General features: G+C 39.1%; 2 protein-coding genes across 2 annotated transcripts in view; one reads left to right on the forward strand and one right to left on the reverse strand.

The window, feature by feature from the left end:
- Nucleotides 1–1,549: 1,549 nt before the first annotated feature.
- On the forward strand, nt 1,550–12,339 carry LOC146988775 (uncharacterized). Its single transcript, XM_085774426.1, has 12 exons — nt 1,550–1,936; nt 3,593–3,726; nt 6,462–6,571; nt 8,446–8,535; nt 8,636–8,682; nt 8,766–8,899; nt 9,174–9,255; nt 9,366–9,479; nt 10,102–10,191; nt 10,350–10,421; nt 11,207–11,384; nt 11,498–12,339. The coding sequence occupies exons 1-12, from the start codon at nt 1,815–1,817 to the stop codon at nt 11,702–11,704; spliced, it is 1,380 nt and encodes a 459-aa protein (XP_085630552.1). The 5' UTR covers nt 1,550–1,814; the 3' UTR covers nt 11,705–12,339.
- A 2,328-nt stretch (nt 12,340–14,667) lies between these two features.
- Nucleotides 14,668–17,846, reverse strand: part of LOC146988776 (ankyrin repeat domain-containing protein 13C-like) — a 36,324-nt gene continuing 33,145 nt past the window's right edge. Inside the window, exons 12-13 of the mRNA XM_085774437.1 lie at nt 15,510–15,610; nt 14,668–15,343 (exon numbers count right to left, since the gene is read on the reverse strand). Of these exons, the coding sequence (XP_085630563.1) occupies nt 15,213–15,343; nt 15,510–15,610 (232 nt within the window). The 3' untranslated portion in view covers nt 14,668–15,212. The remainder of the gene's footprint in view (nt 15,344–15,509; nt 15,611–17,846) is intronic.

Consider the following 17,846-nt stretch of genomic DNA (forward strand, 5'->3'; position numbering starts at 1 on the left):
GTAGTCGCCAGACGGATGTTAAAAAGTCACCCTAAAAACAGAATATGAATATGATTAAAATGACCAAAGTTATTAGCCAAGGCAATCTACAAACATGCACAGCAATTAACAACTTGACAAAAGAACATACAACATGACATGACAAAAGAACATAATATAACATCAATCAGAAAACATAATCAATACATCCCCATGCAGCAAAGACACATGACTCAAGACCAAGACACATCACACCACAGCATGCAAAGCAGAAGCCCAGACACAAACTGCATGCATACACATTTTTTTAATTTAATTAAATTTTTTTTTATTGAACACATTTTACAAAACCAACAAGGTATACGTTCCTGTGTAACAGCACATCAAAAAGTACAAAGGGACAGTACAATAATACAGTAATTTATCAAATATAGTTTGAAAATAATAAAATAATAATACTAGTAGTAAGAAGAATAAATAAATAAAAATAAGTCAGCGATAGGTACAACAAGGATGATACATAAAATAAAATAATAATAATAATAATAATAATAATAATAATAAAAAAAATTCAAATTCACTGACCTAGAGGGATTTTTGTTTAAACTTGTATCCTACACAGTCAACAAGGACCAAATGATATTGCAGTGGGGAGTATTGGTTAATTCAAGTGGAATATAACACACACACACACACACACACACACACACACACACACACACACACACACACACAGAAACACCTTTCATCACAACCACAAAGCAACCACACAGCAGTTTTAATATCGTCCACAGTCTGGTTTGGGTTTGAACTCTAAATGCTAATCTCACCACAAGACCTTTTTATGCTCAAAGGCGTTTTATTATTGGCACTTCCTTTGCATAACTTGGTCTTACTTTTCCCTTTTTATTTTGTATTTTATGATTATTATTATTTATTTATTTTACACATTTTTGAAGGACATTCACTTTAAGACAACTGTGCTAAAAGAGCTGCACTGATGAGTAAATAAATAATTTAGTCAATCAACAGAAAATCTTTCTGCAACTATTTTGATTAAGCATTTATTTTTTTGACCAGCCCTTTCAAAATGTGATTTTTAGTTAAAACAAAACAAAACAAACAAACAAAAAAACAAATACAAGTAGCTAATCAGACATATAAAACCAATACGGAATATTGTTTATTTGTTATTGAATATTGAGATGTGTATATGTACTGTATATATGTTATATTTAAATGTATTTGTGAGTGGTTTGTGCAGTGCTTTGGCAACAACGGGTTTCTGTTCATGCCAATAAAGCTAATTGAATTGAATTGAATTGAATTGAATAAAACCAGTACAATAAATACCATCCATCCATAAAAAAAAGCCATAAAACACAAGTAAAAGTTAAGAATAGATTTTTTTTTTAAATGACACTAAGTTTGTCTTTCTAAATATGACCAGAAAAGTATTTATAGCTTTCCGTTTTTTTTAGGTCCAAAACTTTCAATCACACTGTGCATAAAACGAAACATTGTCGAGTTTTACGTGATGCACCTGAAAGCATCATCCCTGCCTCGCGACAGCTTTGGCCGCGGCATTGTTGCTCTCCGGTCGCGGCGGCGGTTGACTTGTTCGTCTGCAGCGTCAAATGCCACAAAACAGCGTCTGTTTTACTGGAAAGATGCTCGTTTTTCTATTCGCTTAAATGCCGTTTTCCCTCGTAAACGACTCTTAGCTCGAGTTTTTTTTTTCTGTTTGTTTGTTTGTTTTAAAACCACAGGCACATTGCTAGCTAGCACAACGCTAGCTAGCTCGCTTGCTAACTTAACTAACCAAGTCGTTGAAAATGAACTCCAACACTCACGTCATTCAGGTGACTAACGTCTCCCCGAGCACGACGTCCGAGCAGATGCGGACTCTGTTCGGGTTTCTCGGAAACATAGAGGAGCTGAAGCTGTTTCCGCCTGAGTGAGTATTATGTGTTATATGTAGGTAAACCCACCGTTTTTTTTTTGCTTTAGCTCAGCCCACGCTGGGGCTCCTCTTGACTGAGGCCTCGGAGCATCGAGCAGGCCTCGTCGCTCGCTGCACGGCTTGCTAACGTTGAAGCTAACGTTGAAGCTAACGTTGAAGCTAACATTATTTTGCCCGCGCCCTCGGTCAGCTTCACGGACCGACTCTCTCTGTGGCTGTGTGCTCATCCTCACATCACATCAATCCTCCAGCTGTTTTATAATGTTTTTATTTATTTTTTTTATGTCTGTTTAATCTCAACAAAACTGGAAAATGGCCGATGTATATTTTCCCAGGTCATGTCTTTTTTTTTTTTTTAAAGGCATTGTGTTAGACCAAATAGCACACAGCACACAGAAAGGTCTCCACTGTGCATGGTTATCTGATTATTATTATTATTATTATTACGATATCTAGAGGCTAAATTACACATGTAACGTTATATTATTTTGCCATAGATCGAATTGATCCACAGACGGATCGGTGCATTTCCAATTAACACGGCTTCCTGTTGTGCTTCTGAGTGAATAAGCTCAGATTTAAACTCCCTCTCTTCTGCAGCCACCAGGATGTTACATGTCCCCAAACAACTCAGTGTTGTAATCAATGGTGTCGACTGGCTCAGTCAAATAATGTTATAATTATTTATTTTGTCCGTTCATTCAACGGCCAAAACCTGAGAAATGCAATGTTTTAAAAAATGGTAAGATGCACAAAAAAATCACCAATTTTTAAGAAATAAAAACTCAGTGTGAAATGATAACCCAATCATTGAAGCAAATTATTATTATTTTTTTCTTAATGCTATGTTCTTTTTTATATCACAATACCTTTTTGTGTTGGGAAACATAGTTAGACAGTTAATTGAGTATTTAATTGTTGAGAATGGGGGAAAAAAATCACAAGTTGCTACCCTACTGAACAAACTGAAGCTTATATAAATGAATAAGTATAATAACATTTGCCTTTTTGTGTGTGTTTGTGTCTCATCCTATGTAATAATTAGAGAGTCATTGTCATCCTAACAACTGTTAATAAAAAAAAAAATAGTTGCAGCTCTAGTGGTAGCTGTGACAAGCTGAGAAAAGGCATTTTCTAAATAAGTAAACTGCAAAAGGCAAACTAGTGAAATCGTAGTTGATATCAGTAGGATGCTTGGATGGAAATATTTTCATATGGATTTTAGACGGAAATAATTTTTCTGTGTTTTGTATTTTCTTCTAATGAAATACACCTGGCTACAGTTCAGGTAGGAAGATGACGATGCAACAAACACAGTAACATTTCAGTTCTAACTCATTTTTTTTTCGATCACATTGCATCTAGATAAAGGTTAGTAAAACATAAGTGATTTGGCAGTGTTTCTGTAATTGTCAACAGATTATAGATAAATGTTGTAATGGTATACAACATGCTAGAAATTGTATTTAACCAGACAGAGTTATGTAGGGATTGTTTATGCAGAGGACATGGTGCAGGAGAGACTGTGTTCAGTTTATCATCCTGTTATTAACTCAGCTGTCCCTGGGGACACAAACTCACAGTTTGAAGAGGGCATGTTGGGTCTCCTTGTTTGTATTCTTTGCACAACATATCTGTATTTTTTTCCAGTGACTCTCCCTTGCCTGTGACTTCACGTGTCTGTTTTGTAAAGTTCCTTGAGTCTGAATCGGTGGGAGTCTCCCAACACCTGACGAACACCGTCTTCGTGGACAGAGCCTTGATCGTGGTCCCCTTTGCTGAAGGTGGGTGTCTTTATTTATCGTGTCACTCAACGTGGCTATCTCTGATCATACATCACAATGTGTAGGTGTATTTAATAGCATTGCAAACTCTATCTGAGCCATTGTGAGATTTCTGACCAAGCAAAATTAGCTAAGCTTTTCAGTGCTTGGCATTACTAGGTATGTAAAAGGGAAATGTACATTTGTGTCCATGTCTTACAATCTAGCTGTAAACTTCTCTCTCTGTTATTTGTGTTGTGGTTTTCATAGTGGACAAGTCATTTGCAGAGAGCCCCTTCCTTGCTGGCTGAAAGTGGTCCTCTGCTGCCATCAGGAGATTAGAAAAAATAATGGCACCAGGCTCGCAAGCCCCCTTCTCTCTCTTGTTCTGCAGTAAAACATTAACTCTTTATTTTTTCTCCTCTGTTCAAGGCATCTTTTCTTCAAATAAAAAAAAAACAAAACAAATTTAGCCACACAACTCTTAAGCAAAATGACGGGGTGGGGGAGAGGGTGCAGGGCAATCTGGACTCCTCACTGGTTCAAAGTATTGTAGTATATTTCAAATTATATGTACATGATTTGTAGGCATGCACCAAACTAGGGATGCCCCGAGCAGATCTGTATAGAGGCCGACCAAGGCCCAAAAAATTAAACCATTTCTTATCCTCTGTTTATATTTTGCCCCTTTTCTCTCTGCATACATCACTCGTCACCACATGCCAGGCTACAACAGTCATATTATCTCTATTTCCACTACACATCGCAGGTGTTATGTAGTTGGAAACATGTATTTGAACCAGCTGCATAACAGATGTTATAAAAACCCATGCATGTAACTGATCCAGACTCATTTGCTTGTTAATAGCTTTCTACAGTTGTGAACTAAAAGGGATAAAGGCCCTGGACATACACACAGGTGTTTTCACTTACTGACTGATTAGACTTGTATGTAGGCAGAAGTTGGGTGGGATTATGATGTGAACTTAACAAGTGTACATCGTCCCACCCTAACAGGTGCAACATAATGTAGCATTAGAGGGAGGGAGATGTCAATCAAACCCAGTCTTCACAGAAACTCTAATTAGTCAAACAAGTGAAAAAACCTGTGGGTGTCCAGTTTTGTTTTTTTTAATGCAGAGATGTTTGTTCACTCTGATTTTTATTCCAAATGTAATCTTGGCCCACCGCTGCAACTGCATTACAAAGAAAAATATAGATACTGGATCAGGACTTGGTATTGGCTGATTTAAAGTTTCTAACTTGCTCTCAGATTGGGAATAAAATAAAGAAATGTTCGGGACCTCCCTACACCCAAGCACAACGCATGCAAGATAGATTAACTAATCAGCTCTGCATGCAAGACTAGATTTGAAAGTGTGTGCCATCATCTACAGAGATACTGTCAGCAGATGTTGTGGAAGTTGATTAGAATATAATTTGGTTATCAATTATGAAAATATTCAAACTTCCTTTGGCTTTTACTTGGTTTCTGTGCCAAAGCCTTGTAGTATTTATTTACACTGTGCTTTTGTATTCCCAAATTGTCACTAACATGAGATAAAAAGTAGAATTAAGCTTCTGCTTGATGTTGCAGTAAAAATGCTTATTTATTGACCCTCTCCACACATGACTCTGAAAGAGTTGAGTGAATCTCACATTTAACAGTGGTGTTTCTTTTGTTGTTGTGTTTTACAGTTCTTTTTCCTGGTTCAGCCAGCCCTATATACCAGGCCCTGCTGAAAATGCCACCAACAGTTTTGTCTTCTGCAGCCTTATCCTGTTTCTCAAGTGTCCTTTCTGTTGTGTGTGTGTGTGTGTGTGTGCGCGCGTGTGTCTCTCTCTCTATATCCCTCTCTCTCTCACTCTCTCTCTCCCTCCCTCCGCCCCTTTTAAAGTGTAAAAAATGTCAGATTAAATATAGCCTATTTTCAGATTGCACAACCATGGATGATCATCTCCTTAAGAATTTTCCCTTTGATTTTACTGTTTGGTTTTCTTCAGCTTTGGGCACATTTCATGATTTTTATCAAGGCTTTTGCTGGCATTAGCCTATAACTGTTTAGTGCAGATTATCTTGGACATTGTTAAGTTGTTGTCTTTTTGTTTTGTTTTTTTCTTGTGACATACTGTTGGCTAAAGCCTAGCAGTGCAGTAGCTTGTTAGCAGTACTTAATCTGGTTGCAAAGTAAGTTTTTTTTGTGGTGGGATTGTACAAAGTAACCACCAACAAAAGCCCAGAAAAGGTAAAATGACTGAACCTTTTCTGTTTTTTGTATTGGTAGTGGTAAGTGATGTTGAAATGTACCCTTGTGTCTACACCCCAATCATGAACTTTGTTTTCTGTATCTCAATGTTTTTGTGTGCTTTATAGCGAAGCAGCCGGCACGAGTCGCTTGTTCATAAAACATCTAATGAAAGTTGAGAGCACATCCCACGGGACAACTGGCTGTGCTTGCTTACGTTTGGTTCATGACTTAAAAAACAAGTACAGGTGATAAAATCTTGGCAGTGTTGACCACAGTGTGTATTGTGACTTTTAAACTCATAGCTGCTAATCCTACAATCATACTTTGACAAAAAAAAAAGTCAGGGATCAAGATTTACAGACAAGACAAAAAGTGGATTTTTTTTATTACTTTCTTATTTTTCACTACAGAGTAGTTAGACTGAGGTGGCTTGTCTGCAAGTCTTGTCTGAGTGTTAATCAGTGTTTGCTTGGAGCATGGACTGAAATGCTGTTGTTTCTCCTCCAGGAGTCATTCCTGATGAATCTAAAGCTATGTCCCTGCTGGCTCCAGCCAATGCCGTGGCAGGAATGATGCCTGGTGGAGGCCTTCTCCCAACACCCAATCCTCTGGCATCGGTGAGTTCTTAGATTAAAGGACAATTCCAGGTGAATTACCTCCGGGGTGTATTTTCATATCATTTTAGGTCTAAAAGAATGAATCTGAAGATTTTCAGTTTAATCGCTCCTGTTTTGCGGTAGTTGCGTCTGTCCCCGCATCGCCACGGCAGCAATGAATGGGAGTGGATGTAAGTTCCGCTGTTTAGGCTGTTTCCAGCCCTCAAAGCCGCAATTTTTTTCCACAGACAGCGTCAGATGGCGACTCCAACATGCACCAAGAAGTTTATTTACTTCAAGCAAGCCGACATGTTTGTTAAACTAGATCTAATTCAAAGTCTCCCGGAGTCTCGTGCGAGCCCTAAGTTGCAGTGCTCGGTGTGTTCAGGTGCAGTAGGAGCTACCGCTTGTGTCATAAACACAGGAATATCAACTCTTGACTTGCTTCAAGTGTACATTTTTTTCCATAGACAGCGTCAGGTGGCTACTCAAACATGCGCCGAGAAGTTTTTTTTACTTGAAGCAAGTAAAGAGTTGATATTCCTGTGTTTATGACACAAACGGGAGCTCCAACTGCACCTGAACACACCGAGCACGACTCCGGGAGACTTTGAATTAGATCTAGTTTTACAAACATGTCGGCTTGCTTGAAGTAAATAAACTTCTGGGTGCATGTTTGAGTCTCCATCTGACGCTGTCTGTGGAAAAAAATTGCGGCTTTGAGGGCTGGAAACAGCCTAAACAGCGGAACTTACATCCACTCCCATTGATTGCTGCCGTGGCGATGCGGGGACAGACGCAACTACCGCAAAACAGGAGCGATTAAACTGAAAATCTTCAGATTCATTCTTTTAGACCTAAAATGATAGGAAAATACACCCCTGAGTTGAATTCACCTGGAATTGTCCTTTAAGTTGATTTTTAAGCTGACTTTCTTTTGGTGTTGCTATTCACACATTCTACTGTTTGAAAGTTGATTTGTTGTATGGATCTAATATTTCTTCTGCTATTTAACCGAAACTGGTTTTCCACTGATTAAAAAAAAACAAACCCGCTGACATCAGGCTTTTGTTGGAAATAGTTTTTAGCAGCATTTACAACAAGGTCAGATTACTCTACACTAGACATGGGTTTTTTTATTGGATCTGACTCTGATTGACATCGATGTAAACACACAACACCCAGATTTAGGTGACGTCCTTGAGCGCAGACAGTAAACACACCTGTCTCACACACAGCACAGTGTTGTTGAACCAGAAATATCTGAACTGTGTGAGGAAGAGTGAGCAGAAAACATGTTATTGCTAATTAATTAAGCCTCCAACACAAGAACTTTCATTTGTACAGAATTAAATTCATAGTTTGTTTGTTTTTGCCAGCTTCATTATGCATGGCCACACTTTCTGAACCTGTCAAATAATGTTAAAGCCATGTTTGTACAGCAACTACAACACGTTACTGTCTGGACTGAAAAAGTTATTTGATTTGATTGGGTGTCTACGAACATTGATGTTGAATGTACTCTTTGTAATTATCACTGAATGGTGAGCTTTGTAACACTAATCTTAAATGTTTGGAAAACTATTAAGCTTCTCTGTGCAATCATGGTGGAGAATGATGAACATACTCTAATATCTGCAAGAGGAAATGTTTTATGGTGGTAAATGGCCTCAAATAATATGGGCATGACTCAGTAGCTATAATAGGAGGCAGTATTCATTAGAGAACATTTGCTTTTGTTTAAAAGTCTATGATGCAGATAGATATCCTTCCCTAAAAATAAAGGACAACAACTGTAACACCCAAAAGCCTCTTAAAAATGACCACAAATCAGTAGCAAGTCAACTGTGCTGTGCTGTTGTGCACATCTCAACTGTCTTTGTCTCATATTTCAGATGGGAGGGACACCATTTGGAGGTCTTGGAGCTCCCAACATGGAGCAAATGGCTGCGATGGGAATACCAGGACCAAACATGAACCCCCAGGTGAGCTCTCACTCTCACTGAGCCACACGCACACACAGTCACAGCGCAGTCAAACAAACTTGTCTCTGGTGTGTTAACGCCCTGCTTGTCTCTGTCTCAGGCTCTCTCTGCAGACTTCCTGAAGCTCATGCAGTCCATGGACCCCAAGTAAGAAACGATAACACAATCAATCCAACATCCCGAAATATTGCTTTTCTACAGAAAATCTAAATGATTGATTACACTTGCAGATTGAATCCATTAGCGGCTGGACTGAACTTGAATCCAGGACTCAAGAATGACGCCTCTAATAAGGAGATTGAAGAGGCCATGAAGAGAGTCCGAGAGGCCCAGTCCCTCATTTCTGCAGCCATCGAACCAGGAAGTGAGTAGTCTGTTTCTTCACTGTAAAGTAAAACACCATGTATTGTTTTAATCTGGGTACAGTATTTGATACTATAGTTTTCTATCTTCTTTCTTTTTTAAAGTTTAATGAAAAGCTGTATTTAGCCATATTACTCAGAGGGAAACTGTAAATTCCATGGGGATCTGATAATTGATTTTTCAGGATGCTGCGTTTTAATGACCTACCTGCTTTACTTAGCTGTGTATAGATCATTTATAATGATGAGAATGCTGTTTTGTCATTGTTTTTGTAGATAAGAAAGATGACAAGCGTAAACATTCTCGCTCCCGTTCACGGTCTCGGCGCAGGCGGTCCAGATCTCGCTCACGACACAGGTAAAGAATCCTGCATCACAAATTCTGCAACTTAACTCTAAAGTCAGATCGTCAGAGTACATACAGTATGTCTCATGTTTTTAAATACTGTTGTTTGTTCATCTTGGCAGGCGCTCAAAGAGCAGGTCTCGGCGGAGGTCCCATTCGAGGAGCAGGAGGAGGTCCAAGAGCCCACGAAGGAGGAGGTCTCACTCTCGGGATCGAAGCCGCCGCAGCAGATCAAGGTCAGTGTCTCTAATACTGTCTTCAGTAGCAGCGTGGCGTCTTTTTAACTCTGTGTAAGGACTTTCTGATCCTGTGTTGCGATAACACACCGGACAAATGGAGAATTATGTTGCTTCACAAAGACACTCGCTGTCTGTATGTCCAGGCCTGCACAGTATATTGGTGGCTGATAAGTAAACATTGTTGCCTTGAGGGAATTTCAGGGGATAATATCAGATAATGCAGGGCAGGCTGGGGACTGGGGAGGGGAGGCTGCTCTAAACACATCTCTGAATAGTGATTTTGGTCCCTCTGTGTGTGTGGCTGCCCGTCAGTACAAGACAGTGAGTGCACATGTTCTTAAAAGGAGGTGAAGTCTGGCATTAATCAGTCTGCAGAGGAGAGAAACTGTTTATTACAACCAAACATAAATCAACCTGTCTTATATTCAGGGGAGAGTGTAGGTCGGTTTTGTATTGGAAACATTTAACTAAATGGTTTATTTTCCTCTTGAGGGCTTTTTAATTTGTTTAACATCAACAACCACAACAAACAGATCATTACAGATTATCAGTCCAGACATTTCATATCTATACACTTCTGTTCAGTGAGTTGACTGTTGACTGTGATTTTGTGAAACAGGGACAGGAGGAAGGAGGAGAAGTCCAAGAAAAGGTCCAAGACGCCCCCCAAGAGCTACAGCAGCGCCAGGAGGTCTCGAAGCATCAGTCGGTGAGTGTTGTTGATGATCAGATGACAGCGGTGGTCTGTAGTCTAAGAGCCAATAATTGGATTGGGGGCAGAGACGGCGTCTTAAACACAGACAAGGTTGACAGGGGTGTTTTATTTTTATTTTGTTGCCTGACGGTTCTGTAATATTTTTGCCTCAGGAGGCACCGGCGAAGCCGCACTGCATCTCGCTCGCCCAGGAGGAGGCCGTCCAGGTCTCCGTCCCCCAGACGGTGAGTTCTCATGCACAATGAACCATTTTTTATTTTTTATTTTTTAATACTTTATTTACAGTTTTTAACTTTACAAAACTGTACAAAACACAACACAGTAAGGGAACAGTCACACATAAAAGAAAACAGAAGAAAAGAAAAAGAAAAAAGGGGCTGCCAGACATTTGTAAATTTACCTTTTACATAAATAGACTTACAGAAAAAAAAACATAGTTGCAGTTGTTAAAGTAAAGCAAGTACCATGTGAAAGTTAAGTCAGGTATCACACCTGACATTGGGTCAGGAAGGGTCCCCAAATTCTCTCGAATCTGTTCTGTTCATTGGGTTTGTGCAGGCGGAGTCTTTCCATTTGAATAACCGATAACATCTTGCTGAGCCAGTGAGCGAAGGTGGGAGCAGTGGTAGACTTCCAAGTTAAGAGAATAAGTTTCTTGGCCACCACCGTCCCCAGGTGCAGAGCGACCTGAGTGTCATGCAGAAGATCAGAAGTCTCGGCCGAGCATCCGAGGATGGCCAGCTCATGGTTAGGCTGAATGGCTCTAGAGTAGGCTTTTGACAAATGTTCAAATATAGCTGACCAAAAATTGTGCAACTTAGGACAGAACCAGAAATGCGCTAGTGAGCCCTCAGCAATATTACACTGATCACATACAGGGGACACAGGTGGAAAAATACGATTTAGCTTTGTTTTGATGCACAATGAACCTTTAACTTGTTTATGTGAGTAAAGAAAGATAACCCTAAACCCTCCTAACGAAAATCTGGCATATTCGTACCGTTCACAGTCACAAGAAGGAGAAGAAGAAGGACAAGGAGCGTGAGAAGGAGCGCGACAGAGACAGGAGGGAGGACAGGGACCGGAGCAGAGACGAAAGAGAACGCTCCACCAGTAAGAAGAAGAAGAGCAAGGACAAGGAGCGAGATCGAGACCGCAAGTCCGACAGCGAGAAAGGAGATGTAAAGGTTTGTTTGGACACATTCCTTCTATCCGCAACCGACTAGTCGACTGAATGTTGAGCGTCTCTACGTTCCCTTTTGATCGTTTCTAACAGCCACAAACTGTGATCGTGATGCAGGTGACCCGGGATTATGACGAGGAGGAGCAAGGTTATGACAGTGAAAAGGAAGGAGAGGAGGAGGACGACGAGAGGAAGAGCGACTCCGACTCGGCCTCGTCTCCCAAAGGCCAGGAGGAGATGGAGAGGTCCGAGGGCCAAATTCCCAAGAAGTCCAAACTGAACGGAGACGATCACCATCAGGAAGACATGGAGATGAGCGACTGAGAACATCCCCGAGTCCGAACCAGACCGCGTTATCTTTCCACTGTCCTTTTATATTTTTAATATAGGCCACAAACATGTCTGTGCCTGATCACTCAGAGTTAAAAAAGGTTTGTTGTCTTAACTGTAGAAGCCTTGGGGGAGGGGGAGGGGGTGTAGAAGGAAAACAGTCAAATAATTTTTTTGTAAAAACATGAGTAAACAAGGACTAAAATATGAATGAGACATGGTTTTAAATTGTCATTGCTGTACTTTTTAAGATCCTGTTGTTTTTTTTTTCTCTCTTTTTGTTGCCTTTGTGTTCAGACTTTGTCTTCCTGACGGTAGAATACACAGCACTCACCACTGAATGTGTGTGTGTCTGTGTCTGTACATATTTTACTAGTCGGGATCGAACCCTCTCCTCAGTCAGACTGTTAGTCACTCACCACCAAGCACCAGCTTCATGTTTCATTATTTTATTTGGTGGCTTAACCATTTTTTTGCTTACAACTGTAATGCACCCAGTCGTGTTTCAGCTGACCTTCCTATTTACAGCCCTTTGTAAGTGTTCACTGTAGATTGAAATGTGTTGCAATGAAATTCTTTGTCTGCAATAGGTTTTCCAAAGGAAACTAATAAAATTGGGTCAAACTGTCGACTTGTTTCGTTATTTACAGAAATTAGGAAAAGTTCATTCTTCTTAAAAAACATTATTAAAATACATTTAATAAAAGCAAACATTTTTTACATAATTACAAAATTATCAGTGATACATAAAATTAAGATGCACAAAACACATGGACTTTGAGAACTTGGTCCCTGGAAGCAGGGTCTCTGTTGTTTCACCTGTTTTCCCATCGAGAAACATAACATCTCTTGATATAGAGGTCGTCTTTTATCTCTCTGTGGTCAGTAATCTGTCCATGACCCAACAGCACATCAATGCACACATCATTTTTGTCATGTAAAGACTGTGTAGATTCTGAAGTTGGGGAAAAATTTCGATTTTTTTTTTTATGGATTTGAAATTCACAACCAAAAGATATGTAATCCCCAAAGATTTAAAACCAAATAGTAATATAGATAGATAGATAGATATACTTTATTGATCCCAATCTGGGAAATTACAGTGCAGCAGCAGCATTACACAGACACACAGTGACGATAACAACATATAGTATAGGAATATAAACTATACATAATAAAATAGTAAAATATAAAGAACAAACTATACATAATAAAATAGCAATAGCAAATAAAATATATCTTATATAAGATAATTGTTGTGAAATTTTGAATACAAGATAATTTCCATGATGATGGTCACCTGTGGCAGCTTCATATTTAACTAAAAGATACAGTTATGTTAAATGTATATTTCCCCAGTGTCTTTCATTAGTAACAACGATGAGTGTGGAAAAAACACGAGAGTCCAATTTCAGTTAGATGTGGAATTTTTATTTTAGTACATTTTATATGAAAATAGTGTCGCAGACTTATACAACAGGTTTTGTTTTTTTTTGCTGTACAATGGACATGTAGCTGATGAATAGTTTCCTACAGAGAAAATGTGAAGCAGCTCAAGTCAAGAAGGAGCACAAAGTAAAAAGTAGGTTAAAGCATCATGTCAGTGAAGAGGCACACTGAGGAATGTGACATAAAAAAAAAATTAAATGTACTGTATTTGGTTATAATGATACTGATATAAATGAATATAAATACACCTGTTGTTCGATTAATGTGGATGCTGAACAACGCTTCGAGCCACCGAGCGTGACATCTTCTGAAACACCTGCATGTACGGTATCCACTTCATTAAGAGCTCATGAACCACAGCAGCAGCTAGAAAGACTCATTAGGGATCACCACGCCTACAGGCCTCTAAACAAAACAAACTTTCCATAGGAACATTGGAGCTTTGTGCTTTTCACATGGTGGAAATGATTGTTCCACACAACTGAGGTGGGTTGAGGGCAAGGAAAAGAAAGACAGGAGAATTAAGAGATTCATTTTTTCCTTTAAAACAAACACAAGTACCGTATGTACAAAAATAGCAACTGCCACCATGTTACAACCCAATAACGCTCCAATTACTTGTGATACTACATTAAAAAAAAAGAAAAATCTCCACATCTCCTCTTGTCGAGGACAACTTAAACTCATCGGCACAAATAAAAAGAAACTGGAAGGTGAAAGACAAAAAGCAAGAAAGTCATAAAACATGTATTTACACACTGTGCAGGGGAAAAGCCTGGTTCTTGTTATGTGTAAAAACAGCATGAATTCCCTAACATCTACTCTCTGTACAATCTTCTCAGTGGGATTGTACAGTTTGTTACACAATTTATACAAAGGTGAAGTAAGAAACAAAAAAGGCTTGGACGTCATAACTTACACTCGCTGCCACTTAAACAAAAACAAAAGAGATTAAACTTGTTGTGGTACCGTAAAAACCCGCAGCATTGTTGTTGTAACGTTGCTTCGATGAAACTGTCAAGATTTCAAACGCACGGCTGAGTATCACAAAATGAGTGTATATGTAGAGTCGCTGTAGTGGACCTAAAATAGTGCCCCAAAGGTTCAGTGATGCTACTCCATGCCCATGAAAATCATTGTCTCCCTCTCTCTCACTCTCAGACACACACGCGCACACACACACACGCACACACAAACACACAAACTTACACAATTTCATAATGTGCAGAGCTCAAGTGGAATTCAACAAAAAAAAAGATTTTTAGTTTGTTTTTTTTAACCTACAAAAGTTGACAGCTTCACTCTGAAATTTTCCAAAACTGATTACCAGTTCTGTGAATTTCAGTTGAATACATCTTTGGGAATATTTCAAAATCTGATAAATGTTCAAGAGTTGAGTTGTAAAAACTTATGATTTAATCGCATTATGTACACTTTTCAGCCATGTCTTATTGAGCCAATATTTAACATTGCAAAACTATTAATTTAGTTTTGCATCTTTAGATTGATTAAAGTCAACTTAAGTAGGAAAAGAAGCTAAAAACTCATTTTTAGTGGAATTCCTCCCCGACACCTCACACAGTAAATATCAGTGCTTTACTACAGGTCAGTTTAACACAGTCCCTTTAAAAACATTACTTACAGACTTAAATACATAGCATCAGCTGAACAGGTCGTCTTTAAATGTCTCCTACTTCCACCCTGTACTCGCACAACTCACCTGCTCTGCTGTCACTCACTTTAACTTCAATGCCCTTTCACTGATGAGATGTTCACACTCATCAGATTTCCACTCCTCTGCCACACCGTGTCTCCATCGTGATGCTATTTCTGTCGTGTTTATCAAACTTGTTGCCGTCTGTGCTCCCGAGTCTGGATGGGAGCGATGGAGTTCATAATCTGTCAAGAAAAGTTTATCGCTGCTTTTTTTTTTCTCCTCGTCAGTTACCGGTATTCCTCTTTTTAATTTTAATTTTTTAAATGTCAAAAAGAGAGTTCTGTAGCGTAATGTTGCCTCGTTGTACTATTCGTTTCCTGTCCCCGCTCCAGGAGGTTAAAGGTCGGGGAAGCGGCTGGGGTCTTCTTTGTATTCGTTGGGGATGGTAAAAATCGACTGCTCAAACTCATCGTAGCGAAACTCCTGAAACGTCACCGTGGCCGTGATCGTAGGAAAGACGGGGATGTCTGCAGGGAGCCATGATCAGCAGAATTACAAAGCAGAAACGAGCAGGACAAATTATCTAATGAAATGACCATGTTTGTTTGTTTGTTTTTAGTTTGCTGGTCCTATATGTATTTATCAAGCCTCCTAATGACCATGCAGATGCTTCTCTGAGAGAAGTTTACTTACCGAGTTTGACAGGAAAGCCGGGGGGGAGCTTCATCTGGACAAACTCCCTGAGTTTATTAAAGTGCTTGAAGGGTGCAATCACCTCCAGAACATTTAACAACCTGGAGAATAAAGAAAACAACTGGTTTGAGGACATCAAACAAAGTTATGGCTGACATATATTAAGTTGTTTCTTAAACAGGGTATATACAGGAATCTTGAAGTTCATTTTAATACCTTTATAACCCTCTATGGTACGCTGCATTATGATGCCAGTGGGGGAAAAAATGTTTGGAGTGTTTTTATGTCTCAAAATAGACTAAATAAACATAATCTAAAGACATTTTTAAGAATTATTTATTTTTGGAAGTTTTTGGGATTTCTTGCCTGTAGGCAACATTGTACCATAACGGTTCATCATACTGTATTAGAAACACCAGTCTCTGTAGACTTTCACCTTCACTGGCCTCATCCTCACCCGAATTCTCATTCTCATCTTCCTCATCATCATCATCATAATAGCCTGATGTTTACTTTACTGCATCCAAAATCAAATTTATTAAGGATAAAAAACAAAATGATGATGAATTATATGTTTTTGATCATTATATTTACACCTAAACACACACTACCATAGTCTCATAATGCAATATTGATTCCATAATGGTCCCCTGTTGCCTCAAGGCAACATTGCAATTTTCTATAATGGTACATTGTTGCTTTCGGGCAACAGGTGCATTTCAACACGTTTCCATAATTTAATAAGTAAATAAATTGCATGGAACTATTAAAAATTAAACTTTACTAATCTATTAGTGTAAATATATTTTTTTCCAGATGAAAAAGGGCCAGGAAGTTACTGTATGTTTTCAGACCGTTTTAGTGGAGCAAAATGGCAAACCTGTTTCCTTTGAAAAAGTCTGCAAAAAAGGGTTTCAGTATGGCTTCTTGAAAGTCATGTGATAAATGAAAGCATTGTTATTGGTTCTCTAAGGTCTCCTCTCTTTTTTAAAGTATTACAGCATTAAATGGGATGAATTGTGGAGATGTGACAGGCCAAAAAGTGGTATGTTGCCTGAGGGTAACATGGTACCATGGACTTTTTCCAAGACCTTCTCAATATTTTTAATACCTCACCGCCACTTCAAGCTGTTACCATTTACATCAGTGACACTTTTAACTGAACAGTTTTAGTTTGTGATAAAGACTGTAGACCACTGTGATGCAACATAATTCAAAAAAGGCTAGGATAATAAATCAAAGGCAAAGTTGATCAAAAAAAAACATTGCTCAACTCTCAAAAAAAACAATCTTTTCTTTTTCATGAACCAGTTCATCTTTGTTTTTTAATAAAACAAATAAATTCACACACTTCCGCAATGTTTTTTACAACTCAAACTCTCGGACAGCTAATTCAGAAAAAATACCTTCAATATTTAAGACTTTATAAAGTCATGAAAAGACTTTTTAATACTTTTTAAGGGTCTTAATTTTCCCCCAATTGATTTATCACCTTTTAATACTTTTCAAGACCCTGCGGATACCCTGTTGAATATCTGCATATTTCTACACCAGCATAAACTAGGATTGCTAGTTAAAACATTCAACAAATGTTATATCAGCTACTTTGACCTCCACAGCACAGGGATCTGCATTAAAGCAGAACTATGCAGGAATTGGGCTGTAATTATTGTGGCTCAGAGTCACTGTGATGGTTGAGTGACCTGTTATGAAGTGAATGGGGTCTAGGCCAATGCGCTCACCCCCCCCACTGGCTGAAAACCGCACTTGCAAGATCAGTCGTCCGTCTCGGTGTTACAAATCTCGTCAATGGATAGAAGTATCGCGAGAAACTGCCTTACGGCAGTACGAGATAAGAACGCATATGACGTCATGCATGTCACGAATCGTGATTGGTTTGAGTTCGGAAAGTCGGAGGAAACCATGGAAACATGAAATGTTTACTGATGAAGTTCAGCTTGTGGCTAACAGGGAGCTAATGCTAACACAGACACCATGGGTCTTTTATAAGATAATGTAATACATCATGACACACACACACACACACACACACACACACCTTCGCGTTTTGGAACCTTTATTCCTGTGTGTGTATGTCTGTGTCTTTGTGCCTGTGTGTGGCTGTATCTTTTTTTTACAGTCTATGGGCTGTATTAGCGTTAGCGCCGTGTTAGCATTAGCTCCGTGTTAGCATAGCGTTAGCTCCGTGTTAGCATAGCGTTAGCTCGGTGTTAGCATAGCGTTAGCGTTAGCTCCGTGTTAGCATTAGCTCCGTGTTAGCGTTAGCTCGGTGTTAGCAGGGCTTAGCAAACAGCAGTAAACACAAGCACGTGTAGG

The sequence above is a fragment of the Trachurus japonicus genome, chromosome 4 (genome assembly GCF_045865225.1).
Source record: "Trachurus japonicus isolate A0001 chromosome 4, Traja_1.0".
Classification (NCBI taxonomy): Eukaryota; Metazoa; Chordata; class Actinopteri; order Carangiformes; family Carangidae; genus Trachurus; species Trachurus japonicus.